The following is a 26,663-nucleotide window of genomic DNA, read 5'->3' as shown; positions in this document are numbered from 1 at the left end:
CGTGGGATCTTCCTGGACCAGAGATCGAACCCACGTCTCCCACATTGGCAGACAGATCTTTACCACTGAGCCACTAGGGAAGCCCCTTCTTGCTTTTTTATTGAGACATAATTGACGTATTATATTAGCTTCAGGGGTGTAATGTAAGGATTCAATATACGTACAGATTACAAAATGACCCAGTGAGTCTGGTTAACATCCATCACCACGCAGTTAGACGTTTTTACTTGTGATGAGAACGTGTGAGATTTACCCTTAGCAGCTTCCAGGCCTGCAGTCGAGTCCTTCTGACCCCAACCCAGGCTGCGCAGTAGTGGCCTGACGGGTCCTGTCCCTGGAGGCCTGTTCCTGCCGATCCCTTCACCCCTGCGCACCCCGCCCCGCCCCGCCCCGCCCCTGGGCCACCGCTGCCAAGCCTGTGCCTGTGAGTCCATCACGTTGCTGTTTTCCTTTAATTGGAGCATAGCTGGTTTACAGTATTGTATTTCACACACTGGATTTTCATGGGAAGAAACATTCACTGCTAAAATACAGGGAGGGACGAGTTTATTGTCAGAATCCTCACTTCTAAGATGTGTTGGAGCCGTCCGTGATGTGGCTGGCCGGCTGGCTCAGTGACTGCCCGCCTCTGTTGGCGCCCGGGGCCCCGAGGAGTGTGACAGGAGACAAATCCAGCCCCTTCTGCAGGGAGCTGGTGGCCCGGTGGGGACAGGAGAAGGCTGAGAGCCTGCGGGACTGGGCGGTGTCACTGCTGTGTGGCAGGCGTGGGTGCTGACGGTGGGATAGCCCGGACCCCTCGGCCTGGATCGCGCGGGGCCACGTGGGTCTGCACGAGACTCGGCGGGGCCTGGTGGAGCTGTGTGCTGCCGTAATGACGGCACTCTGCGCGTTTTCCTCTGAAGCCCCTCAAGTTAATTTCCTTGGAAAACTTACCCCTTCTGAGCTTATTTTCTACATCTGGGGAGCATCGCTGTGGTTGGAATGAGCCTGATGGTAAATCAGTCACTAATTTAGTTCATGTTTCAGGAAACTGCTATTGAGCCCAGAGGAGACAGGAGTGATGACTGTGTTCGCAGAGGAGGGGTTGATGAGGCGTAGACCGAGTCACTACACGGTTTGCCTGTTTACTCCATGAATCCGGAATATAGGAGGCAGCTAATCGTAAACGTGGCCATATAATTTTTCACTTATTTTATGATGCTCAGGCCACCGCGTCTTGAATTTATTCCTTTTCCTTTTATTTCCTCTCACTCTTCGTCCCTTCATTCACGGCTGTCTTCACCCTCTGCTCTTTAACCTTTAATTCACGAAAATAGCAGGCTGTTCTGCTGTTGTCCTCAGTTCTGTTTCAAGGCCGGGCCCTTGGTGTAGGGGCCCAGGTTCAGGCCAGAGAGAAGTCTGCTGGGGTGCGCAGGAGGCACTTGCCTTGTCAGGCCGCGAGGCCTGGCGCCATCAGCTGTCCCCCTCCCGCCCTCAGCCCTGTCCGCTGAGGCGCATCTCCTCCCTTCTCCTCCTGCGTCCGCGCGTACCTGCATCCCGATACTGTCTGCAGCCCCAGGCAGCACCCCTGGCATCTTGGCAGTGCCAGCGGGCTGGCCTGGAGCAGGTGCTCAGCGGGACGTGTTGAGAGACTCGAGAGGGGCGGCCTCAGGGTGGCTCGTGAGCGGCTGAGACGGCCCGCAGTCTTTAGTCTGTTTATCATTTTCGGAGGCTGCGCTGGGTGTCTGTCGTGGAGCGAGGGTCCTCTTGTTGCAGAGCACAGGCTCGGGAATGTGCGGGCGTCGGCAGCTGTGGCACGTGGGGTCTTCCCAGACCAGGGAGGGAGCCGGTATCCCCAGCACTGGCAGGTGGATTCCCAACCACTGAGCCACCAGGAAAGTCCCTGACTTTTAAAAAGCTTTCCTGACCCAAGCTGTGAAGGCAGCCGGGACAGACCCTGGGGAGTGGGGGCTTGGCTCCGGGGCCGGTCTTTCTTCTTTCGGACGTTGGTGTCAGCCCAGGTCTCCAGCCCGGTCTCCTCCGGGGCCCCGCCCGCCCCGGAGCGCCCCTTCGGGTTCTTGCATTAAACCTCAGCTCTTCCTGCTGTCTGCCCCTCACCAGTGGGGGCGCTTTAGCGACACCCCCTGTGCCTCATGTGGGGCTCTCGTGGGATGCGCTTCCCTTTGGGGTCCTTTTCAGGGCGCACGGCGGGCATATGTCTCTGCCAGCCTTTCCCTGGCCCGCCCTGTGCTGGGCTGGCCCCCGTCTGGGCCCTGCCCTCCCGCCTCGCCGGGAGCCCCGGTTACATCAGAGGCCTGGCACCTGGGACCTCCATTAGTTCTCTTTCATTTCTTCTTCCCTCTGCGAGTCCTCCTTGGGTGTTCAGGATGTTTGTGGTCCTCAGGATGTTGACAGATGGGACCCAGAAAACCCCGCTCCTGGTCCCCACGGTTGCCTGCTGGTAACAAATTAGTCCTTTTCAAGTTTCACTTAAAAAATCTTTTTTATTTGCCTGCCCTGGATCTTCGTTGTGGCCTGCAGGGTCTTCGGTGCCGCGTGAGGGAACTTTGTTGCTGCGTGCAGACTCTTAGTTACCGTGGGTGGGGTCTGTTCCCACCAGGGGCTTCCCTGGGGGCTCTGACAGTAAAGGGCCCACCCGCAGTGAGGAGACCCGGTTCCATCCCTGGGTCGGAAGATCCCCTGGAGAAGGGAACGACTACTCACTCCAGTGTCTGCGTGCCTGGAGAACTCCATGGACAGAGGAGCCTGGCGGGCTACAGCCCATGGGGTCACAAAACAGGTGGACACGACTTAGTGACTAACATTTTGTGTGTGTATTCAACTCTTCACTGTCACGTTAATGAATTTCCCCATCTTGATTCGTTCCTTCACGTTTGCTGTGGCTGGTATTCTATTATATGCGTGTATTTCAGTTCTTTAAATTTATTATTCAGTTGATAACAGACATCTAGATTTTTCTTAATTTTTTTCTCTGTGGCATTACAGACGTTGCCGAACCTGTCTCCCTTATGTACTTGCGCAATGATTTCTCCAGTGTATAGCTGGCAGTGGAATTGGGTCATGTTGATCTGCATTTTATAAGGAATCATTAGGGTTCAGTGAACTGCTTCAGTGTTTTAAAGCAGTATAATCTATTAAAAAGTTTATGGGTTAACGTATCTATTAAAGATTTCATTATCTGAAATGAGGTAGGTGTGTTAGTTGCCACTTATTCTTTAAGAAAGGCTTTTGTTGAAGCCTGTTTTTCTCTTTTATGATGCAAGACCAAATAGAAATGTAATTTTAATAAGATAAAATGAGGTTCCTTTTGGTCTGAGCTTGAACTTTGTTGGAGCGTTTTCTGCTCAATGATCACAGGTGTTTGCCGGTGAAGAGTTCGTGGGTTTCCTGCTGTCCTGGAGCGGCAGGGCCTGCGGTAGGTGGTAGTGCTTGGACTTGGGAAACAGGACCTGCAGGGCGTGGGCTGCTGGTGATGAGCCGTGTGAACGCAGAAGAATGCAGGTGTTCATGTAAAGATTGATTGCTAATATTGGTAAATACTGTCCGTCAGTCACTTTGCAGTGTTCAGAGTGCCATTAACAAGGCTATCTCCTTGCGTATACATTCCTATTCCCGTTTCCTGGATGAGGAAGGAAAGCTCTGAGCAAGTACTTGGTTAGCACTCTTACCACCATGTAAGTGTTGGGTCTTGAACCCAGATCTTTGGATTCTGAAAACTGGAAACTTTTCCGCCCAGGTCACAGAGACATCCATGGGAATTTCAGAACAGGACCAGGACAGGTGGGTGGTGCTTGACCTAGGCAGACTGAGACTGTTTATGGCAAAAAAAGAGAAGGCTCGGGGTGTCACTGGGAAGTCTTGAAGGTGGGGGCCTGAGCCCCTCAGGCATCTAGCAGTAGGGGCAGGCCATCAGCTGGGACCCCCGCCAGCCCTGGTAGGTGTGTGAGACACAGAGGGCTCTGTCCCCTTCTGCCAGGAGAGGGTGCTGGGAGAAGACGTCTGTCTGCAGACGGAGAAGGGAGCCCTCCCCAGGTTCCAGATCTGCAGGCGCCTCCATCCTGGGCTTCCCAGCCTGCATAGCCACCAGATCTTGTGTATAAGCTGCTCAGTGCATGCTGTTTGTTACAGCAGCCTGAATGGACTGGGGCAGTGGGGTGGGCTTTTCCAAGTATTGTCCTCAGAGCAGAGCTCTCTGTAAGGATAAAAGTGTGATGATGTTATTGTTCAGTCCCACAGTCACGTCTGACTCTTTGTGACCCCATGGACTGTACCCCACCAGGCTTCTCTGTCCATGGGATTTTCCTGGACAAAAATACTGGACTGGGTTGCCATTTCTGTCTCCAGGGGATCCTCCTGGACTAGGGATCAAATCCACATTCTCCTGCGTGGACAGGAAGATTCTTTACCACTGAGCCACCAGGGAAGCCCTTAAGTGTGATGACTTAACCTTTAAGGCTCCCACATGCCAGGAAAACAGGTTTGCTACCTCTGTTAGTTTCCTATTGCTGCAGAAGCAAATTACCACAAGCCTCCTGGCTTATAACAACACACGTTTATTACCTTACAGCTCTGGAGGTCAGGTCTGCATAAGGCCTCCCTGGGCTAACACCACGGTATTGGCAGGGCTTTCTGGAGTCTTTAGGGGAGAAGGTCTCTCCTTACCTCTCCAGCTTCAAGGCTGCCTGCAACTCCTGGACTGCAGCCCCCTTTGTGCACATTCCCAGCCAGCCACGCAGCCTCACGCCGAGCGTTCCTCCTCGGTCACGACCCCCAGACCACAGGCAGGGAGGCTTTCCTCTTGACTTTGATGAGATTGAACCCACCTGGATGATGCAGGCTGCGCTCCCAGGCATGTGCCCCTGGTCGCGTCTGCAGGGCCCCCTCTGCCATGTTGTTCCCGAGTCGAAGCTCACACTGCTTGCTGCTCGACAGGCCAGTAATCCAGACGGGTTGCTGGGACAAGGAACAGGGACCTGAATTGGAAAGCCAGCAAAACGAGAAGACGGTAGGTTCCTGCTCTAAAGAACCATCGTGCCTGAGCTAGAATTCGGGCTCCTTTTATACTAGAAGAGGAGGGAGCACAAGTCAGACACTTCCTGGTTCCCATCAGCCTCATCAGGGGGTGTGTGAATTTCCTCCTCCTGCTGCCGTTCACAAGTGGGCCTGGTCACTAGGTTCCTGTGAGCTAGTAAAGCATAATGCTCATTCCTGGGAAGGCAGGGTTCCCAGAGATGACCGTTATGTGTGGTTTAAGCTCATTGGCGACCGCCCTTTAGCGATTCACTTGTGAGAGAACGAAGTCTCTTCTGTTACAGGCCCCACTGTCAGCGTCCCTCCCACGCTCCTGTGGGTCAAGGAGCGAAGGCCATTCCGCTGAACGGAGGCAGCGGATACGCCTTAGCGTCTTCAGGCAGTCCCTTTAATCTACAGCTGTTTGAACCAGGGAAACCTCTTGGTACTTTGTCTAAATTGTAATTGAGCTTTTGAGGTTTTGCTTCCAGTTCCTGATGCATACCCTAAATTCCTGTGCTGTTTGTTTGGACACAATTACACAGGTTGGTCGCCGCTTCCCCAACTACAGTGGAATTACCATCTGCTTCATGGATGGGCAGACCTGTTGCAGGCAGCCTCATGAATGGTGTAGAGCCCAGCCTTTTAATATGATTTGCAACCACTAAGCCTTCTAGTGCTTAGATTCTCCTGTCTGTGCTGACAGTTGGAATGGCTTCTAAAGGGGCTTCATTTAAGCCTGCTTCTGGGAGCCCCTGACCTGTAACAGGGCAGTTGGCAAGGCCTTAGCCCAAGTTAAAGTGTCTCTCGACATTTTAGCGATGCTCCTCTTCGAGGTATGATTCGTTTTCTTGGCTTTCCTGTTGACTGTTCTCCAGGATGTGAGTTGTTTTGGTGCCTTGGTTCGAATCGGGACGATTTCCCCAAGGAAGGCTTTAACCACTGCAGACTGCCTCCAGGTGGGATATACTTCCACCCATCCTGCAGGTGCCCACAGACACCAGCAGGTTATCTGAGATGTTGTGAGGCACGTGAGTCAAGTCTGTTTTTCAGTCCTCGGTGGGCAGGTTCCTCTGTGTTGAGTCCCCGTCTGGGGAGGTCTGCCAGTGGTCTTTGGGTTATGTTTAAGACCCTGGAGGAAAGAGCTTTGTCTGCTTTTCTGGGATTTTCACGAGCTCCATGTGTAGGCTTAAAGCGTGTTCTGATGGGACCCTGATTTCAAGCTGTTCCGGTGAAAACTCCAGGGTGAAATCTGTCAGGAGGCAATCAGCTCACTCCCCACGTCAGTGTCTCGGCTCCCGTGGGGGTGAGGTGCCTCCAGGCCAAGGGAGCCCCTGGGCCTCTTCCGCATGCATCTGCCTGTTAACGCCTGTGAGAGGCTCTCATCTTTAATTTTTCTTCTGTTTTAGCAGAGACCAGTCTGTTCTCCGGTGTTCCTCCTCCTCATAGTGGGGGCACTGTTCCAACGGGACTTAGTTCTCCTTAGAGTTACACTGCCTTCCAAAAATCCAGTGTCACTGCCAAAAAGCGGCTTTTTGTTTAGCATTTCTCTCTTCTTGTTCCCTGTTGAATACTTTATAAAAGCAACATCTACCAAATGAGAAGGGTTCATTCCAAATGTACCAGCTGATTTTTGCAACTTCCTCCTGATATCTGAGGCACTTTGCCCCAGAAGGTCAAATTGACCATGCTAGTGTTTTCAGGGCCTTGGGATGTGCTTTAGTATGTTATCTGTAGGCCCAGTAAATTCTTTTGTAAAAGTTCAGAGAGGTCTTCATTTGTTTGGCTGAAGTTCTTGAATATTGTTCAAACTCTCTTGCTTTGGTTTCCCTTTCCAAGGCCCTGCCAAGACGCACTGGTAAGTAGGGGTCTGGTAAGGGCCTCTTCCCTCACTGGCCCCCAGTTTGGTTCAGCTCTGGTTGCTGCCAGGGGGCCTTCAGGTGTAGCGGACCCTCCTCATAAGGAGAGTTGTGATCTTCCCATTTAAAGAAGCCTGAGAAAGTCAGCCCGCTGGTGGTTTGCATTTAAGCCCCTATGAGATAATGATGTAAGGAAATCGCCCTGACTCGGAAGTGACTCCTGGCTCAAATTAGATGCTCTGTTGGTTCTTAGATGACAATACTCCACCAAGTCCTTATTCCCTAGAAACTAACACAGGATTTTCTAACTGGTTCCCATGGGGCGCAAGGAGTCCTGGGCCCCTGTGTCAGGAACTGGGGCTTGGTAGAAACGGAAGGGGTGGAAAGGGCGGGTATATTGGCATAACAGCCAGAGCGGCTGGGACATCTGCTCAGCCAGAGGAGTTACGGTTTGAAGCATCAGGCCCTCACTCATTCCCTTCCTTCTATTTTCCCTGATGTAATAGCACAAATGGCTTGCACTTAACGGTCATTATTCTTCCCTGCTTTTTCATAGAACAACATAGACTCAATCAGAAGCCACTGTAAAACCACAGATAACAGTGAACAGAAACTTGATTACTCCTGTGACAGACAACCAAGATAATTACTAAGATTATGACTGATATGATTTGCCAGGATTTTAGGAGTTCCATATAATTTCTAGAATTTGTATTTAAATAACGTTTACCCATATGATACATCCTAAGGATGTTTTATCACCACTCATTTGACAGTGCCTCCCATGCAATTCAAACACACCCAGTAAGCCCAAATAGTTTAATATTCCTCTGAGATGGAGAGAAAACAAATAATTTGAGGTGTTCCAGGGACCCTCTGGCAAAAGTTAACTAGAGGTCAGATGAACCCTACTTGGAACTTGATCTTTGGGAAGTTTGTAAAAAATTATCAAAAAATTTTAACCCGTGGTAAAAGATCAATGGCACATAGAGCTCACTTAAAGAAACAGTTACCAAAAGCAGTTCAATATTTTAAGAAAACATTGTCCTCTTAGAGAACCAAAAATTCAGGTTTTGTGCCACTTTACCTTCAAGATTTTAAGTTCAGTCTTCCTTCTAAGTCATGAAAGTCTGGATTATCTAGTTCGACATTCCCAAAACATCATTCCCATAGGGTTTTTACTCCAAAGACCTTGGCTTCATTTACCTTTGTTGACTTAACAGCTTTGTCACATTGTTATTTTTCTTGATGACAGTCTTTGTAACAGGAATGAGGTATTATTGTCTAATAAACCTAGGTATAGTAAAAGTATTATACTTAGTGTTGATGACTCTAAAGACATCTGTATCAAACTAGCAAGCTTAAGCAAAACTTTCACACCAGATACTAATTCAATACTGAGTATTTCCTAGATCATGTGAACCTGAAACTCATTCTGGCCAGTTTTTTATATTTGAGTATTCATGTAAGCAATTAAATTTCCTTTAAGCCAATTAAATAGTTCTTTTACAAATTAACCTGATTGGTACCATACCTCTAACACATGTACAAACATGCAAACGCTGTAACCTCAAAAATTTTAACTATGAATCAGGTACAGCAGTGTGAAACCCATCAGTTATAAAAGAGTGGATTCAAATTGAGCTTCTAGCAGATGGGACAAACCAGGGTCATATGTCTACAAGTTAAATCCTTTTGCTAGTATTTATGGAAAAGACACTTCTATTTCTAGCTTTCGGTGGAACCAAAACCTCCCTTAGGAACCAACCCTCCCTCTTCTCAGAATGTCTCACTCTTGGACAAAAACAGACAGGTTTTCTTCCTTTTCTCCACACTTGATATCAATAAAAGTTAAGTATCACAAAACTGATTTGGCTGTAAGTGGACAAACAGTACCAAACAAGAGGAAACCAAAGAATAAGCAGAAGCCTAAATAAACCCTCGTTTGGTCTTGGAGTTTTACATATCCCAGCAACACGGGAGACGTAAGTGATGTAATTAATGCAGCGAGAGTCGCAGTCTGCAGTGCACAGGGCCCCAAGGTGACCCTGCCCGGACCCCAGTGGGGATCCTGACAGGTGCCACGGCCCCCTCCTCTCACCCGTGGGTTCAGAGCTGTGCTCAGATCCTGGTCCAGAATGCACCCCAGAGGACTTTCTTCAGGGATAGTTGCCACACTCCCTCTTTTTCAAGACAGTCAAAGCACAAACGGCACGCCCAAATGCCAGCATCCCAGACACCAACCGGCCGGCTCACAAATGGGGTACAAGTCCAGCACCTCTTTCCTCTCTCCAGCAGGGTGCCCCACTCAAATACAGCTGCAAACCAAGTTGGCTTACTCTAGAAGAACAAGCTCCAAACGGAGAGGAAATAGTTCCTGGTTGTACACACCGGAGCTACTCACCCTGGTATATGGAGGCCGTGTGGCTCCCCAGCTTTGACTCCTTCCTCCAGCTGCCAAGTGCTAGGGGTGGCCGGTGCTGTTTCAGGGAACTTTGGGGGTTGCAGATCCTCGGGACAAGTGGTCCAGGCAGCTGCTAGGGCCCTCCTCACGGGAAGTTCCCCAGCCAGGCTGGCTGGACACGAGCAAGCCAGGCTCCTCGATGAGTCCCCCAGGTTTGTTAGTCCGAGCTCGTCCCACACGCTGCACTGCAGGCCCCAGCGAGCGGTTGGGGCAGGAATGATGACTTTGTTCGGAAATCCAGCAAACCAAGAAGAACGCGAGTGTACGCACCACTCCCAGCCTTGCCTGAGTTAGAATTCAGGCCCCTTTTATACTCAAAGGGGAGGGCGTAGGTCGCACACTTCCTGGTTCCCATCAGCCTCCGGAGGGGATGTGTGAATTTCTGCCTCCCGCAGTCATTCACAGGTGGGCCTGGTGAGGTGGTTCCTGTGAGTGAGTGAAACAAAGGTATTTTAGCCCAACGCTCATTCCCTGGGAGGCACGGTTCCCAGAGATGGGCCATTATGTGTAATTAAAGCTTATAGGCAACATCCCTTTGGTGATTAACTTCTGACGGGACACAGAAGTTCTTCCCCGTTACAGTGTGAGGTGACACGTTCATGTGTGCTGGCGTTGGGAGGCGACGCTTTTGGGGCCCTCGTTCTGCCCACCTCACTACCTCAATGACAGAGGAGTCCTGTTTACAAAGAAGCTTTTGCAAATCAGTGAGATACGGGTGGGCACCTCTTAGAAATGGGCAGAGTTCAAACAGGCGGTTTATAAAGGCACAGATGGACAAAGGATGTTTCAAGATGGCTCAGCCTCCCTAATAATCGGGAAGGTACACAATGAGCATCTGTATACCCCCTTCCTCCCGTCAAACAGCAATGAGCTCTGCAGTGGGCCCTTGGCTAACATGGGTTTGAACCACTTACAGACGGGTGTTTCTCAGTAGTGAATACTGCAGCCCAACACCATCCAGGTGGCCTGAAGCGGGCACGCAGAACCACAGATTGGGAGGGACTGCAGGTCTGGAGCGCCGACTAGAAATCACACTCAGACTGTCCGCCGTGCGGAGGTCCACACCCCACCCTCCACGTGGGTCGGGGGTCAGCCGTTTACGCCGTTGATACACGTGTATCCTTTGTGTCCCAGGCATGCCTTCTCTAGGACTTTATCTTCATGAAGTTATATTTGCGTGAAAGTATTGTCCCCAGAGAAGTTTATTGCTGTTTTTATAATCACACACAGTTTTAAACAAAGAGTTCACAATCAACACTGGTGAAACAAATTACCGTGTAACCATAATGGTGGGGGTGGTGTGAAATTAGAGGTGAGGTTGTCCAGGGAGACATGTTATTATGATTTTTGAAAACTTAGGAAGCTTGGAAATAATTGCAGATTTATGGGCGTTGCAGAGAAATGTCTGGGGAAACCCCTTGTGCCCGCAGTGTGAGGTTTTAAAGTGTAAATATGCTGCATATATCTTTCATGTGTATCACATGATATAAAGTACATGTATTTAAGTAGAGTGATGAACAGTAATATGGGGAAATAGTTGTGGCATTGATATATTACTGAGTAAACAAGATAGGACTTCATTTTGTTTTAAACGCTAAGAAGACTTCATTTGTATACTAAGCTCCTCCGTGTCTGTATTTATCTTTTCATACATGCACCCTGCACGGAGGAGGAGATGGCAGCCGACTCCAGCACTCGTGCTTGGAAAATCCCTCGGACAGAGGAGCCTGGCGGGCTCCGGTCCAGGGGGTCGCGCAGCGCCGGGCAGGACCGAGCCGCTGAGCGCACAGGCGCCTGCAAGGCTCTGCCTCGGCTCACAGAGGCGGTCTGCTCCTCTGGACCACAGCGGTCAGGACTCTGCCTGCCCGTGGCTTCAGCAAACAGGGGCTTGCTTATTTCATGCCATGGAAGTCTAGGGAGTGGTCCAGAGTTGAGAGCCAACAGCCCCAAGCCGCCGGAGTCCTGCTGTCTTCCCACCTTCATTCTAAGCTCCCCCGCCCCTCCATCCGTCATGAGGGGCTTCATTTCTCGTGTTTGTTTCTCATGGGGCAGGATGGCTGGGCCCCTCTTGGCCTCAGGTGTGTGTTCTGAACAAGAAGAGGGGGAAGCTGAGGGTCAGGGTCGTACCCGTCAAGCCTCTCTCCTCTGTCTCTGCGCTGGCCTGCTTCGGGTCCCCTGGCCGCCCCTGGCCGGGCGTCGGGGGGAGGAAAGGCTGTGCGTTGGGTCTCTCAGCTGGCCAGCGTGCCATATGAGTTCTTCTGTCCCCGTCTCTTTTTCCAGATCTGCTCTGATGAGCACAGATTTTATAATGAAACCACGCAGTCTTTTAACAAAATTGTGTTTGTAATTCTGTATTCCGTCTCTGGGCAGAGTGGTGCCGGGTGAGAGCTTCCCGAGGGCTGTGTCTGGGTCAGTCTTTTAGGCCAGGAGCAGAGGCTGGCCAATGCCTCAGGCCCTGTGGTGACGCCCTTGGGGCCGTGGGTGCCTCACTGAGGCCCGTTCGCCGGGAGGCTGAATGCCCTGCGTGTGTGTGGGGGTGGCCTTGTCTGGCGTCATTCAGCCTTCCCGACGGGCCCTGGGGACCCTGTGGTGGCCAGGGTTGCTCCCTCTGGCGCCGGTTTGAGGAGCTGGCCTGCTTCCTGCATCCATGGGGCCCTTGTGAACACCGGGAGAAGCTAATTGATTCCCCTTCCTTTCTGAACAGCATCCAGCACGTGTATGGCGCTCAGCACCCGCCCTTCGATCCCCTGGTCCACGGCACGTAAGTGACCTTTCGGGCTGCGTGAGGCTCTTCTCAGGCTGGGCCTGGGGGGGTGTGGTGACCCCCCAGCTCCCTGGAATTCCCAGCGGGGAGGAGAGTGCCCTTCACTCAGCCAGCACGAATCAAGCGACTGCTTTACGGGAGGCGCTCCTGGCCTTTCACGGCCCAGCCTCTGAGGGGGCTCCATGCAGAGGAGGGCAGCCTTTGCAGGGCTTCCGGGGGCTGGGGTGGGGTCTGGCGCACCTGTGAGCTTGGCTCTGGCCCTGGCTTCTTGGAGCATACTGGGGGCAGCGACAGCAAGAGAGAAACTGGACGTCGTCAGCCAAGTGAAACCCTTGGTGCTGAAAGTAGTGTGCCAGTCGCTCAGGCGTGTCTGACGCTCTGTGACCCCGTGGACTGTAGCCCACCAGGCTCCTCTGTCCATGGACTTCTCCAGGCAGGAATATTGGAGGGGGTGGCCGTTTCCTCCTCCAGGGCACCTTCCCGACCCAGGAATTGAACCCGGGTGTCCCGCACTGCAGGCAGATTCTTTACTGTCTGAACCAGCTGAGAAAGGACACCTTCAGAAAAGCAGAAAGCCCCCGAGAGAAATTTTTTTCACTTCCTGTAGCTGATGCAGGTTGAGGGACGTCCTGTGTTCCCTCCCGCTGCCTGCGGCTTGCTGGGCCTGTGTCTGGGCGCCTTCTCCAGAGGTGGGTGCGGGGCAGGGGTGGCCCTGGAGGACCGGGCGTGTGAGGACAAGCTCCCGACACTCGGAGCACGTGTTGCGTGCTGACATGCTGTGCGGGATCCTTCAAATTGTCCCGTATCCAGACCCGCCTGCCGAGGGCCCGTGTCCTGCGAACAGTCTCCCCCGCCCGCAGCCCCGGCTGCTGCCCCTGGAGGTCTGCGAAGGTGTTGGGGCGAGAGGTTTGTGGGCGCGGGGCGTTGCTGCGTGTCCTCAGACGTTGCTCTGTGGGGCACAGAGGCAGCGTGACTGCCCCGGGAAGCCTCTCCTGCTCCCTGGCCCCTGCAGCCCGGGAGCTCCGTCTCACCGCGGATGCCTCGGGCCGCGTTTGCTCTTCCGCCTCACTCTCAGCCCTCTTGTGAACCTGTCCCCCCGGGGGCTGGTCTGGCCCGCTCCGCCCCCGGGGTGCGAGGACAGCCGTTTTTGCTCCGCAGCTCGCCCAAGGCCACGCCCAGGGCGCCCCCCACGCCGGCCAAGGCCAAGCGGGTCAGCACCTTCCAGGAGTTTGAGAGCAACACCAGCGACGCCTGGGACGTCGGCGACGACGACGACGAGCTCCTGGCCATGGCGGCCGAGCGCCTCAACACCGCGGTCGTCATGGAGACGGCCCGCCGAGTCCTGCGCAACCACAGCCAGCGGCAGGCGCGCCCCCGGCCGCCCGGGGCCCCGGCGCCCTCGGCGGAGCGCTCGGCAGAGCCCCCCGAGGCCCCCGGCGGCGACCTGCGGCTGGTGAAGTCCGTCAGCGAGAGCCACGCGGCCTGTCCTGAAGGTGGGGGCGGTGGGGAGAGGCGGGCGGGTTTCTGGAAGGAGGCCTGGAGCCCTCTCCCCGGGGAGGGAGGGGAGGGTCCCAGCCCTCGGGGGCTCGGAGATCCAGCAGCCGCGGGGCTCCCGGTCAGCAGAGGCCGCTGCGTTTCCTCTCGTCCTCCTGGCGGAGTGCATCTCCCTCCAGACGGCGTGGCCGGGCGGGAGCTTCTGTGGGCCGCTGGGGGACCCCGCCCTTCTCAGGACGCCCTCAGGGGGCGTTTCCAGCCCAGGGGCTGGTCCAGCCTCGTGTTCAGGGCTGGATCTCCCCCCGCCAGTTCCATGATACCCCCCAGGTCCCCGACACGTGGGCTCAGCGTCTGCAGGGCGGGTGTCTGCTCTCTAGAATCGGCAGCTTCCGATTCTAAAGTCTGCGAGGTTAGCTCTTGCCCGTGTCTCCCGTCCACATGCCTGGCGCTCTGCGTCACTTTCGCTCTCTTTGTGCTGGAGGGGCTGAGACATCAGACAACACGGCTGTTTAACCTGTGACGGCTCAGGCCGCATTCTCAGGGCGTGGATGCCCCAGGGAGCCCTTGTCGCCTGGAGTGTCCGTTCTGGCGAGGGGATGGACAGCAGCCTCCGCGTGATGTGTGAGGAGGCCCGGGTGCCGGAAGGCGGCAGGTGCCTGGGTCAGAACAGGTGGGATCGTCCCAGAGCAGGGTGGGATGCGGGCTGAGATCCTGAATCCAGTGGTCAGAGTGGCCTCTGGGGCCGGCAGTGTAAGGCAGGTAAGGGGTGAGTGAGGGGTGTGGGGGCCGGTGGTGTCAGGGAGGTAAGGGGTGAGTGAGGGGTGTGGGGTCTGTGATGTCGGGGAGGTAAGGGGTGAGTGTGGGGGTGTGGGGCCCGTGATGTCGGGGAGGTAAGGGGTGAGTGTGGGGGTGTGGGGTCTGTGATGTCAGGTAAGGGGTGAGTGTGGGGGTGTGGGGTCTGTGATGTCGGGGAGGTAAGGGGTGAGTGAGGGGTGTGGGGTCTGCGGTGTCAGGGAGGTAAAGGGTGAGCGTGGGGGTGTGGGGTCTGCGGTGTCAGGTAAGGGGTGAGTGAGGGGTGTGGGGTCTGTGATGTCGAGGAGGTAAGGGGTGAGCATGGAGGTGTGGGGTCTGCGGTGTCGGGGAGGTAAGGGGTGAGTGTGGGGGTGTGGGGTTCGTGATGTCGGGGAGGTAAGGGGTGAGTGTGGGGGTGTGGGGTCCTTGATGTTGGGGAGGTAAGGGGTGAGCGTGGGGGTGTGGGGTCTGCGGTGTCAGGTAAGGGGTGAGTGAGGGGGTGTGGGGTCTGTGATGTCAGGGAGGTAAGGGGTGAGCGTGGGGGTGTGGGGTCTGTGGTGTCGGGGAGGTAAGGGGTGAGTGAGGGGTGTGGGGTCTGCAGTGTCAGGTAAGGGGTGAGTGTGGGGGTGTGGGGTCTGTGATGTCAGGTAAGGGGTGAGTGAGGGGTGTGGGGTCTGTGATGTCGGGGAGGTAAGGGGTAAGTGAGGGGTGTGGGGTCTGTGGTGTCAGGTAAGGGGTGAGTGAGGGGTGTGGGGTCTGTGATGTCAGGTAAGGGGTGAGTGAGGGGTGTGAGGTCTGCGGTGTCAGGTAAGGGGTGAGTGAGGGGTGTGGGGTCTGCAGTGTCAGGTAAGGGGTGAGTGTGGGGGTGTGGGGTCTGCGGTGTCGGGGAGGTAAGGGGTGAGTGTGGGGGTGTGGGGCCGGCAGTGCAGCCACAGTCCGCACGGTCCCTCCCCCCGAGGTCTCTGGGGGTTCGGGGGCTCACCCCTTGTTTACAGAGAAGAAAATGAGGTCATCAGCGCAGCCTGAGGCAGCCTGCTGGCTGGGGCAGAATTAGGTTTCATACTCAGCTCTAGGTTTCAAAAACACATTTCAGGAATTAACTTCTGCAGTGTTACCATCTTCTTTGTGAAATAGCATGAGTTATTTCGTTTGACCAGTTTTCACATTGGAATCTAAACTATCTTTCACACGAAGTGAACTTTGACGTATTTGAGCCTAAAAACTGAAGGGCACCCAGTTTGAGCCTTTCCAGGTAGATGTAGGATTCCTGTGGCTCGTGACGGGCACTCTGATCGCATCCCATGTGCCTGGGCAGGGCATGCACTCCCAGGCCCTGGGTTCCTCCTGCGGTGGGCTCTGCTGAGGCCGCAACTCTTCAATCCCTGGCGGCAGGGACCACGCCCCAGTCCCCGTGGTTTCTCCTGGGCGTCCTGCGCAGTTGCGTAGACGCCGCTGATGTAACCCAAGCTGCCCTTAGGACCTGCTGCCCATGTGGCGTGGCAGCCACACCGTCCTGCTGGGCCAGCGGGGCCTTCTCTGCTCGGGTGAGACCCGTGAGGTCCGTTTGACTTCTTTGCTCCTGTGAGCGGCAGTTTGGAATTCGGCATGCCCTGGAGCAGTCCTCCGTGGGGGCATAGAGGGCGCCCACGGCTTCTCCAGTGTCCGTGGGGAGCCCAGCAGGCCCGCTGTGGGCGCATCACCCTGCACGGCACCCGCAGGGCCTCCCTGCCACCAGCGGCTCGGGCCTCCAGCCCTGGGGAGGGCCGCCTCCCAGCTCGGCGGAGGCGGACGGCAGGCTCGTCGACTGGCTTCTGGGCCAGCGCTCCACCTTCTGGATGCCCTGACGCTCTTCGTAAACGTCTCTTGCCTTCGTACCTGGAGTTGGAGGCACTCTGCCTGACTTGGGGCATCGCTGGGTTAGTGGCAAAGTGTGTCACTGGCCGGGATGGGCTTGGTGGGCATCGGCCAGGCGAGGGCTGTCCCTGCGGCTGCCCGTGGCTCAGCTGTGAGCAGGTCTTGTGTGGACACCAGAGGCGACAGTGGACTCGTACCCTCGGGGACCCTGGAGGTGGGGCGGTGGTGGGTTTTCTGCTCACAGTGATGGGGGGCCTGGCTGGAGGTCTTGCTGTTCCTCGGGGTCTGTTGCTCTCGCCTGATCTCCCAGATCCTGCCTCAGAGCTCGGCTCAGGGATGCGTGGGCCCTTAGTGTCTGAGTGAAGTCACACGGGGTGTCTCTGAGGTTGAGGTAAATAAGACTGAGCACGTTTATCCGCGATGTCTCGTGGACCTGTATTTGTTGCGACACCTTCTCCTGGAGAATCCTGAGGTGCAGGGGAGGGACGTTCCCCTGGAGGGGGACCTCTGGTCCTCCCATCTCTGCCCACCACCCCACCCCCCCAGCTCCAGCGCCTCCTCCCTGAGAGGAGGCCAGTGTAGAGGCTCCTGCAGGTGAGGGCAGCCCCAAGCAAGGAGGCACCCTCACCCTCACTGCTGCGCCCACTTTCCCAGGCGCTCTGGAAACTTAACTGGGCCGATTCTGCCCGGAGGCGAGGGTCGTCTTGCTCCTCGGTAGCCTTGGGGCCCCCACGGGAGTGCATTTGGGGTGAAGGCTCTGCTCTGCGCGGGGAGGGAGCCGTGTCCCTGCTCTGCTGGGCAGCTGCTGCTGGAAGTCAGCGTCGGTACGTTCACTCCACGTTGCGTGTGCCTTGCCCCATCTCCTGGAGTTTAGCTCTTACTCTAAACTTCTGCTCTGGACGCCGTGGTTGCTCGTGGGGACGCAGGTCTGCGGGTCTGCAGCTGCTCAGGACCTCGTGCCGTGGGTCCCCTGCCGTCCCCGCGGGCTCTCTGTCCTGTGACCCGGGGGTCCCGCTCTTGCCCCTGCCCATGCCCGGGCCTGGGTGCCACGCGCTGTCTCACGTTGCCTCAGCGGCTGGGTGCGCTCCGGTGGCTCCTCAGCCCACCTGCGGGGGCACTTGGCTTCCTTTGCTTTCTCCGGGTGCCGGTCCCGGCCTGGCCTCCCTCCTGGGCTGGGGGAGGCCTGGGATGTTCAGAAAGTCACGGTGCCCTTGCCATGGGCCTTGGTAGCCTCCCTGTGTGCCCAGGCCTGGGTGACCCGTGCAGGCACGCTGCCCCAGCCCTGCACCCACTGATCCTCTGGCGTATCGCCCGGGCGGGCCCTCTGGGGAGCCCCGGCTGCTGACCCCGACGTGTGCTGTGGTTTTCTGCTTCTCCCTGTTTTGCCCCTCGTGGCGCGTCTGTTTCCCTGAGGAGTGACCAGGAGGGCAGTGGGCTCTGCGTGGGAGCCGGCTAGTTCTCTCCCTCGAGCAGGCAGCTCTGCGCTGCTCGGTGAGGGTGGGGCGGGACTGCAGTGGGCGGGCGCCAGGCCTCCTGGTGGGCACCTGGCCATGAACCAAGCCACGGGACCTCACCTCTCTTCTCCCCTCACCCCCCTACAGGAAGCGCCAGCGACGCCGTCCCTCTGCAGAGGTCCCAGTCTCTCCCGCACGCGGCCACGGTGGCGCTGGGTGGGACGCCCGAGCCCAGCACCCTCAGCAGCTCGGCCTTAAGTGAAAGAGAGGCCTCTCGGCTGGACAAGTTCAAGCACCTGCTTGCGGGCCCCAACACAGACCTCGGTGAGTCCTGGGGGTGAGTCCCCGTGGGCGAGTCCCCGGGGTGAGTCCTGGGGGTGAGTCCCCGTGGGCGAGTCCCCGGGGTGAGTCCCTGTGATGAGTCCTGGGGGTGAGTCCCTGTGAGCTTGGCCACTCTAGGCCGTGCTCATTTCTGCAGGAGGCCAGGATTTGAAAGGCACGACCTGCTCCCCCTTAGTGCACAGGTTACCTATGTAATTTACTAGGTCAGAAATCGATCTGTTGTATTTCATGCAGGTAAGTCACTAGGAGGAGAGCTGCTTGTCCTGAAAGTTTACTCTAGATGTGTTTATTAATGTGCTTCCAGTGCAATTTGATGAGCATTTAAAAAATTTTTTTAAATTTTTAATTGTAAGATAATCATTGTACAGTGTTTTTTTTTTAAACTTACTGTTAGTTGGGGGTGATGAGCATTCTTCGATGATTTTCTTAACGCGCTCTCCTGGCTCCTTAGTGCTGCCGTGGGAGGCCGCCCGGCCGGCCGGATGTCCTTCCTTGTGCTTCATGGTGGTCGTGGTGGTGACCAGGGCCGGTGACTGAGACCTGCTTGGGGTGGCTGGCGGTGCACCGTCTGACGGGGGCAGCGGGTGGAGTGGAGTGGGACTGGCTGTAGAGTGAGCCGGCGGGGGGCAGGGGTCAAGGCCGGGCTTGGCTGGGGAGCCAGACAGTCCTGCCGAGCTTCTCGTGGGGCAGCTGGGCCCTGCGGCCCGTGCTTGCTGTCCAGTCCAGCTGGACTTCCACGCGCAGGAGGTGCTTCCACGTCTGCGTGTGACGCCTGCCAGGTGCCCCTGGGCGCCGGGCACTTTGCCGGATGCTGGAGCTCCTGGGAGGACGGGGTGGCTGCGGTCCCAGGAGCTCAGTCGCGCTGAAGGCTGGGCGCCGTGGGGGCAGTGCCCTGTGCGGCCAGCAGGTGGCGCCTGAGGCCCGCGGATGGAGGTGCCGGCCCGGGCCGGGCCTGTGAAGCTGGCGCTGAGCAGCCTCCTTCCTGGGGCCGGGGGCTGGAGCGGGGCGGCTTCGGGAAGGTCCCGTGGCCCCGAAGGTGCCGCTCCCGTCCAGCTGCCCTTCTTAGTTCACTTTCGTTTCTCTCCTGGGCGCACACGTTAGAGTTTCACAGCACGGAGGGTGCAGCGGGAGGAAGAGCCTTTCTCCTTTTCCAGCTCGCCTTCCCCGCCTCCACCTTCGCACGGTTCCAGGTGTCGCCGTCCAGAGCGGTCCAGCTTACTGTCTGTGTTAGGCTTCTTGTTCCGATGTGACTTCAGACGCACGGGAAAGGCGCGGGGCCGGTGCACGCGCCCCCCTGTGCTCTTTGCCCGGCCGTGCCAGCCGTTTACCTTCTGCCTGGTTCGTTCTCCGCGTGCGTGCTCACGTGTGTCCGTGCTTTTCCTCAACCCTCTGAGTCACTTGGAGAAGTCGCACCCTCTGCTCCTCAAGACCTCATCCCCTTCTGAGGACAAAGGCCTCCTCCGGGCGTCGCCGCGGCCCCGTCGTCCCGGGCTCGGCCCACGCGCAGTTCCGACGACGCTCATCCTGGTGACGGGCACGCTCACGCCTCCCTCCTAGTCCAGGACCCGCCCCGGGGTCCCGCGTGGCATGCCGGCGCTGCGTCCCCCGTCTCGGGAGCTGGCGTGCTCCTCCGGAGCTCGAGACGTGCTCTGGGACGGGCAAGGCCCCCGGGCGTGTGTCACGTCCCGCTGGTGAGCTCTGAGCCGGCTGTGGGTGAATTGTTTGCCGCCTCAGTGATCACGGCCGGAGGCCGGGGTGCTGGTTTGTCCTGGCTCAGCGGAGACCCCTCTGATCACCTCTCACCAGACACCCTCTGATCTAGTCCTAGGCGGCACGGGAATCACTCGTGAAAACTAGATTGCCTGGTGGGAACTGCAGCTCTGGGTCAGGACCCGAGCCCCCAGTTAGAATCTCCTGTGGACTTTGTCATCAGAGTAACTTGGGAAGTTAAAATCATACTTAAAAATGAAGTTTTCAAGATGTGTGGGCAAGTGAGTACGTATGGATAAAGTGAAAGGTTAAAAGAAACTGGATTCTTCTGTTCGGTTGTGGGATTCTGTTTTTTTCCTTGCTTTTCCTTAAAATTCTATGTAACTATGAAGTCTCACACCAAAAGGCGAAAACCAAAGCTTTCCAAGTTAAGCAGTTACGGGATTTGTATTTGGTGGCAGGAGAAAACAGCCACAAGTTGCCTGTGTTCGTGAGGCAGTTAGAGAGCTTCGGGAGACAGTGGGAGTATTATCTTCACATCACATTCGCGACGTAAGTGGCAAATATTTGCCGACGTTGGCGGAGCAAAGCGCTGACCTGGGCGATGCCCACAGAAGTGCCTCTGGCCGCAGTGTCCCTCCGGCCTTGGGCGGCGCGGCTGTGTTTGCTGGGGCCCCGTGTGGAGCTTGCGGACGGGCAGCGAACAGAACGTAACGGCTCACTCTGCTCTCAGCGTCTACTGAGTCTTTTCCCGTGCAAAGGCCGCTTTTTTTCGAAGCTCAGGGAAACGATCCTTGGAGGCTTCTGTGGTCACGCGTGTCTGTGAATGGGAGTGTGACTTGGCTGCTGGCAGAACCTGCGCCTCCGAGGCCCATGGGTGACCGCCTGGTGGCAGCCGGGCCCCGAGGTCCTCTGCACGCACGGCACACGGCCGTGTCACCGGACGTTCAGCCTGTGATGTGGGGGAGGGAGGCCAGCTGCAGGGTCACCCGGGTGGTCCTCTTACCCATGTGAGCCCCAGGGCCAGGCTTTAGGGTGGAGAGCCTCTGTGTGGGAACTGGCTCTGGGGGGAAGGGGATTGTTCAGGGGGCAGGTAGGTGGCCCGGAGCTGTTCATTCCGGAATCAAGGGCTTGAGTTGATGGCCCTTCAGGGCCCGGGGCTGGAGGACAGCCTGCCTGCAGGGCCTGTGACGGCAGGAGGGTGAGGCCGTGCAGCCTGGGAGCCGGTGCGTGACCGGCGCGGATCCGTGACTCAGCCTCCTGTCTCATCCCCGGGGAATCTGACCTCCCCGCAGGGTCCTTGTGAGTCGGGGTGACTGACGTCAGGTGCCCACGTAGTTCTTTGCTCGGCCAGTCTTCCTGAACTACCTGTTGTGGTTGGTGCTGGGGCGAACCTCGAACAGAGTCCGGGGGCCCTGCCCTCGGGAGCTGGCGCTGAGTGTCGGGGGGCAGACGGACGCCCGCAGCCAGCTCTCAGAACTGGCTGTAGGTGGAGAGGAAGACAGTGCTGAGGGTCAAGGCCAGCGCTGCTGCGGAGCGTGGGCGGCACAGGGCAGGCGTTGGAGGTGGAGGAGACCTGGGGGTTGGGGCGCAGAGGTCCTGCCCCAGGATGGTGGGGTAGGGGAAGAGGGAGGCCTCGGGGCAGGAAGGCGCAGGTGCAGTGGGCCGAGAGGACCCGAGGCAGCCCTGGGGGTTCTCCCGGAGCGTGGCTCCTGTGGCGTCAGAGTGTGACCTCTGGGTGAGCAGCTGGATGGCAGGAGGGACAAGGGGGGACGTCAGGGCTGTGGACGGCGGTGGGGGCAGCCAGGCCGGGTGGACGGGCTGTTGGCTGGAGCTCGGGGTAGCCTTGGACACAGCCCAGACCACAGGCGGTGCGTCGCTCAGTGGGAGGCACAGTCAGGCTGGAGGAACAGCCGGAGGGGACGCTGTGCGCCCCGATGCCCGCATGTTCGTTCGTTGCTTCTCAGGCCTCTGTGCGCGTTCCCTGCTTTACGAGTGTGTGCATGTGCGTGCACGGTCTTGCAGCCCACACACACTCGCCACCTGTGCCCGCAGCAGCCAACTCCCGGTCACCCTGGGGCCATGGGGCCCTGGTTCCGGAGGCAGCCTGGGGGCCCCGCGGTGAGGACACAGCCAGTGCCGGGCGGGCCCTCGTTTCTCTGCCAGGGGTCTCATCAGAGGACGGGAGCGGAGGGCCCGCCTTGGCTATCGGGCCGGGCTCAGCCCCGTTCCCGTCGATCCGGGCGGCCACCTGCCAGTGTCCAGCGGCCCCCCCAGGGCCAGGTGCAGCCCCGCCGCCACGTTGCGGCCGGGAACAGTGCACGCACATGGAGGCTGTGAGTGTGTGCACCCGTGCCAGCTTGTGCTGCCTTGGGGGCGGTGAGAGTGCTCCAGGGAGGCGTTAGAATCCGGCGGGGGAGAAGCTGACGGCTCTGCTGATCGCCTTGCCTGCTCCCAGAGTCTCGTCTGGGAGGACCCCCGCCAGGATGGCCGCCCCGGTGCAGGGGCGCGGGGACAGCCCGCGGGTGCCCTGCCCGGCCACTGTGGGCACGGCGGGATGTTGACCTGCCCACTGGGCCGCCTGTCCACACCCCGAGTCCCCTCAGCGGGCGGGCAGCGCCCGTTTCTTAGCCTGCTGGTGCCGGTTCATCTGGAGATGTGCCCCCTCAGACGCCCCTGGGACCTCGCTGCCAGCCACACTCCCAGAAGCTGACTGGGGGGTGAGGGGGCCCCAGGAAGCTGGCAGGGAGCCTCTGCAACCTGGCTTTATGTCTGTTCTGTGGTTTGGGGAGAACGGACTTTTCAGTGAAACAAGCAGAGAAGCTTTAAAAGGAGGGTTGGTGAATGTACCTCGCTGCCCCACCTGCAGCTCAGGACCACTGCCGTCGCCCACGCAGGAGAGCCTGGCACACAGTGGGTGCTCTGGCTGGATGTCCCACACCCCAGGGCGGGACGTGGCGGGATCCAGTGGTGCCTTTGCCTTGGTCACCGCGTCTCGGAGTCCTGGCTGCAGATCAGCAAGCCTCTCCTGTGCAGGAACCCAGCCTGGCCGATCCCGATGGCATGGGGTGGTGTGGGGGGCGTCTCTGTGAGGTGACCACTTTCTTTCCCCCGTTTCACCTGGATTTCTCCTGGATTTGTTTCTCCCTGGCAGCATCGCTTCTGATCAGGAGGAACACTGATGAAGCAGCTCTCACTAAGAATGTACATAATGGGGCAGTGTGTGTTTTTGAAAAAGGTCATCTGTTTTTAAAGGCGGCCTCTAGGTTGGAAGCACTGCCTGAGTTGCCCCCCGAGGTCCTGATGCCTCCCCGTTGCCCTGTCTCTGAGCAGCGGCCGCCTCCTGTGACCGGCCTGTCCCCCACCGCCCGCGCCTCCCTTGTCTGTGCTGCCCCCCGGGCTCTCCCCTGGCTCCCAGCTCAGCTTCTGCCTGTGTCCTGGTCTCTGCCTCCGCCTCCCGCCTGGTGCTGTCTGTGCCTCCTGTGGCCTGGCCGCCTGCTCCGCCCAGCCGTCAGCCGTCCTGTGAAGACGAGATCCGGGTCAGGTGCTGTCAGAGCCACCCTGGCTCCATCTCGCTCAGAGGCGGCCATTGGCCCGGTGACGCCGCATGTCCTGGCTGCCTGCTCCCGTTGTCCCCTCCCAACCGCATGCTTCTACGGTGGCTGGGGCATGGTGCACAGTGGCACATCCGGGCCCGGGGCCCCTGCCCTGCTGCCCGCCTGCCGGCGATCCTGCCCGACCCTTCCTCCAGGCCCCTGCTCGACCGTCAGCTCATCAGGCACTCCTGCCCTGGCCCTCGCCTGTCCAACCTCCTTCCCCAACTGTGGCCCTCCCCCACCTTCGTCCACCTGTCCACCCCCTCCCCCAACCGCGGCTCTCCGCTGTCCACCCCCCTCCCCCTCCCTCCGTCCTCTCCTTCCCCTGACCGCAGCCCTCCCCCGTCCCCCGCCTTTCCCCATCCATCCCCTCCCCCGCCCCCCCTCCCGCGTCCATCCCCTCCCCCGTCCATCCTTCAGTCCTTCCCATCCTGGCTGCTTTTTCTCGGAGCACCCATCTCCCTCTGCCCCAGCCCCTAGAGTGATGCCTCTGGCTCTCTCCAAGGGCTGGTGGCGGCTGGTGCACCAGCTCATGAGGGGTGTGGGGTGCTGAGCACCGGGGAGATGGCGCATGCCCTTCCTTCAGGTGGCGCATCCTCCCGCTCTGGCTTTATCCTGTTTCTGTAAAAACAGTCACCGTGTTAAGTGATCATTGCAGATATCCAGACAGCTCAGCTGCTGCAGCATCCCTCCTCTGGCCAGGACCCCTGCTCCCATGTGGCCCCTGCCCTGCACTGTCCCCATGTCACTGATACCCGAGTCCCCCTGGAGGACGGGGCTCTGTGCCCCCCCCCCCCAGCCCGTGTCACTGATGCCCGAGTCCCCCCGCCGGAGGACGGGGCTCTGCGTGCCCCCCTCCCCGCCCCCCATGTGTCACTGTCCGTTGTCGGGCTTCCATGATGCTTGTTTGTGGGATGTTGTTGAAATCAAGAGACGTGGGAAAGATAATAAAACCCAGAAACGCACAGTTGCTCCCGCGTGCTCGGTCTGGATACGCGACGGTGTGTCTCCTTCCCTCTTTCCTTTCCTGTGATTGATTTTCTGCCCCTCGGAGCCCCCAGCAGAAGGGGCTCCCCGAGCTCGCCGGGTCTCCTGGGCTCCGGGACGGGAGCGTGAGAACGCAGAGGACGCGCTGCTCCGGGTTCCCGCGTCGCCGCCAGCGGCGTCTTTGTTTTTTGGGTGGTGTTTGCACTACCAGCCGTGGCATCCGAGCCACGGGCAGTGTCCCTCAGCCTGAGGTAAACCAGAGTGAGTGTGATCTGGCGGAAGTCAAGCGTTTCGTTTCACGTGTCGGGTGGAGCAAGTCTTCGGTGTAATTAGGAATCTGCTCAGGGGTCTGCCTGACAACTTCCTCATGGAGGATGATTTCCTACATATAATCTTAAAAGCAAATGTTAAAAATGTTTAAAGGAGCCGTTTGAAAAATCAATCTGTTACGTTTTTGTCTTTCTTCTCAAACGATTTCCTGTGAAGATTAGGACATGGAGTAACCATTTGAAAGATGGTGAGACTGTGGTGTCGTTCTCCGTCTGAGGCATGAGAGCGGAGAAGGGGGCAGAGCGTGCGGGGCCGCGCCCTGCCCTGCAGCCCGTGAGCTCCTGACAGCGCTGTCAGGGTGGTGCCTGTGTCCACCCCTGGCCTGGGAGCTCCTCGCGGGCTGTGCTGTGAGTCACGTCCAGTGACGGGACAGACACGGCGCAGGCTCGGGAGGTCCTGGTGGGGTCCCCGCTGGCGGCCTGCCGCGCCCGCAGCGCTCACGGCCCCACTGGTTCCCCGGCTGAGGGGCAGATCGCTTAGGATTTGTTTTGGGTGAAATGTGAAGGTCGCTCAGTCGTGTCCGACTCCTTGTAATGGACCGTAGCCCCCCCCCCCAGTCTCCTCTGTCCACGGGATTCTCCAGGCAAGAACACTGGAGTGGGTGGCCATTCCCTTCTCCAGGGATCTTCCCGACCCAGGGACCGAACCCGGGTCTTCTGCACTGCAGGTGGATTCTTTACCACCCAGCCACCTGGGAAGCCCTTGTTCTGGCTGAAGGTATCAGAAAAGCAGACTCAGGGCTCTTAGGCTCTTAGACTGATAGGGGCTTCTTTTTCCCAGTGGGCTGTCTGGAGGAGAGGAGCTATTGGCATGGATTTCATCAGGGATCAGAGCTCGTGGCCACAAGGTGGCATCATGGTCCTGCTCGAGGCGGAGGGCAGTCACCAGGGCATATGGGCTCTTCTCTGGAAGGCAGTGTGATCAGAGCTGGGTCACGTGCCCCGCTGCCCCCCTTCCCCACCCCCGAGCTGCGGCACGGAGAAGTAGGGATCCCGTGGGCTGGCCGCCGGCACTTTGGAGTGGGGTTCTGGTCACAGGGAAGGGGGGCAGGGTGTGGGCTGACAGCCTACTGTGTTGGCCTCTCAGGCATGTGTGAGTCTGCACCTCACCAGGTTTCCGGCTCCTCGAGCTCAGGGACTGTCTTTCTTACACTGCAGCTCTTAATGCGTGGCTGGTGTCCATCGGTGTCCCCACCACACAGGGGAGACCCGGGAAATGGCTGAATTGCTTTCAACTGTATACTCAGCCTTGGGTGTGAAGGGAATAAATGAACCTTGAAGTTTTAAAGTCAAAGACATGGCATTTAGAATGAACCCTCCTATGTCCTGTTTTTCCCACAAAATGTAGCTGAGACTCCAGAGGACCACAAAGGACACAAAGGTGTCTAGTCCTGGAAACTGCAAAGAAAGTAACATTTTTGTTTTAAGATAATTTAAGATTCTTGGAACCTATTAATAAAAAAAGATTAAGAATGGCCACCGTTCCTTCAAACTAATGTATGGAGCTGAGCTGAGCACAAAATCAAGCTAGAAGAGGATGTAAAAATGTGTTAACTTAGAAGAGTGTGGTTATATCCTTTGATCTCCTGGGGCTTTGGTGGTGTGGTGAATTGTTACCCATCACCCAAGGATGAGGATGACGGGTGCCCGAGTGGGGAGAGATGACAGGAGGTCCCCTGGGTCTGGTGTGGGCAGCCCTTGGTCGGCCAGACTTGGAGCAGGTGGTTGTGGAATTGGGCTTGGTTGTGTGAAGGCTGGAGTCCAGCTTCCTCCTGGGGCTTTCCTTGTGGCGGTTGCTGAGCAGATAGGATGTTTTGCTCCTCCCTAGGCCTGGCCTGGACACTTGGGCTGTGTGTTTTACTAGGGGCTGGCAGGTTCCGTGACCACAGATCCTATTTGGTGCCCTCTGGAAGTTCCCATCCTGCAAACTTGCCGGGTGGAGCTAGAACAAAGAGGATTTCCTGAGGAGCGAGAAGCAGAGAGGTGGGGAGGGACTGAAATTCACCGC

The 26,663-nt window shown here is 57.6% G+C and overlaps 1 protein-coding gene across 2 annotated transcripts in view; it reads left to right on the top strand.

The window, feature by feature from the left end:
* TBC1D22A (TBC1 domain family member 22A) overlaps positions 1-26,663 on the top strand; it is a 260,985-nt gene that overhangs the window by 9,018 nt on the left and 225,304 nt on the right. For both annotated transcript variants that reach the window (XM_061124319.1, XM_061124318.1), the window contains exons 2-4: positions 12,038-12,094; positions 13,256-13,590; positions 17,839-18,015. In XM_061124319.1, coding sequence (XP_060980302.1) covers positions 12,038-12,094; positions 13,256-13,590; positions 17,839-18,015 — 569 coding nt within the window. The remainder of the gene's footprint in view (positions 1-12,037; positions 12,095-13,255; positions 13,591-17,838; positions 18,016-26,663) is intronic.

Source organism: Dama dama, chromosome 22, assembly GCF_033118175.1.
Source record: "Dama dama isolate Ldn47 chromosome 22, ASM3311817v1, whole genome shotgun sequence".
Taxonomy (NCBI): domain Eukaryota; kingdom Metazoa; phylum Chordata; class Mammalia; order Artiodactyla; family Cervidae; genus Dama; species Dama dama.
This window is presented reverse-complemented; position numbering and strand designations above follow the sequence as displayed.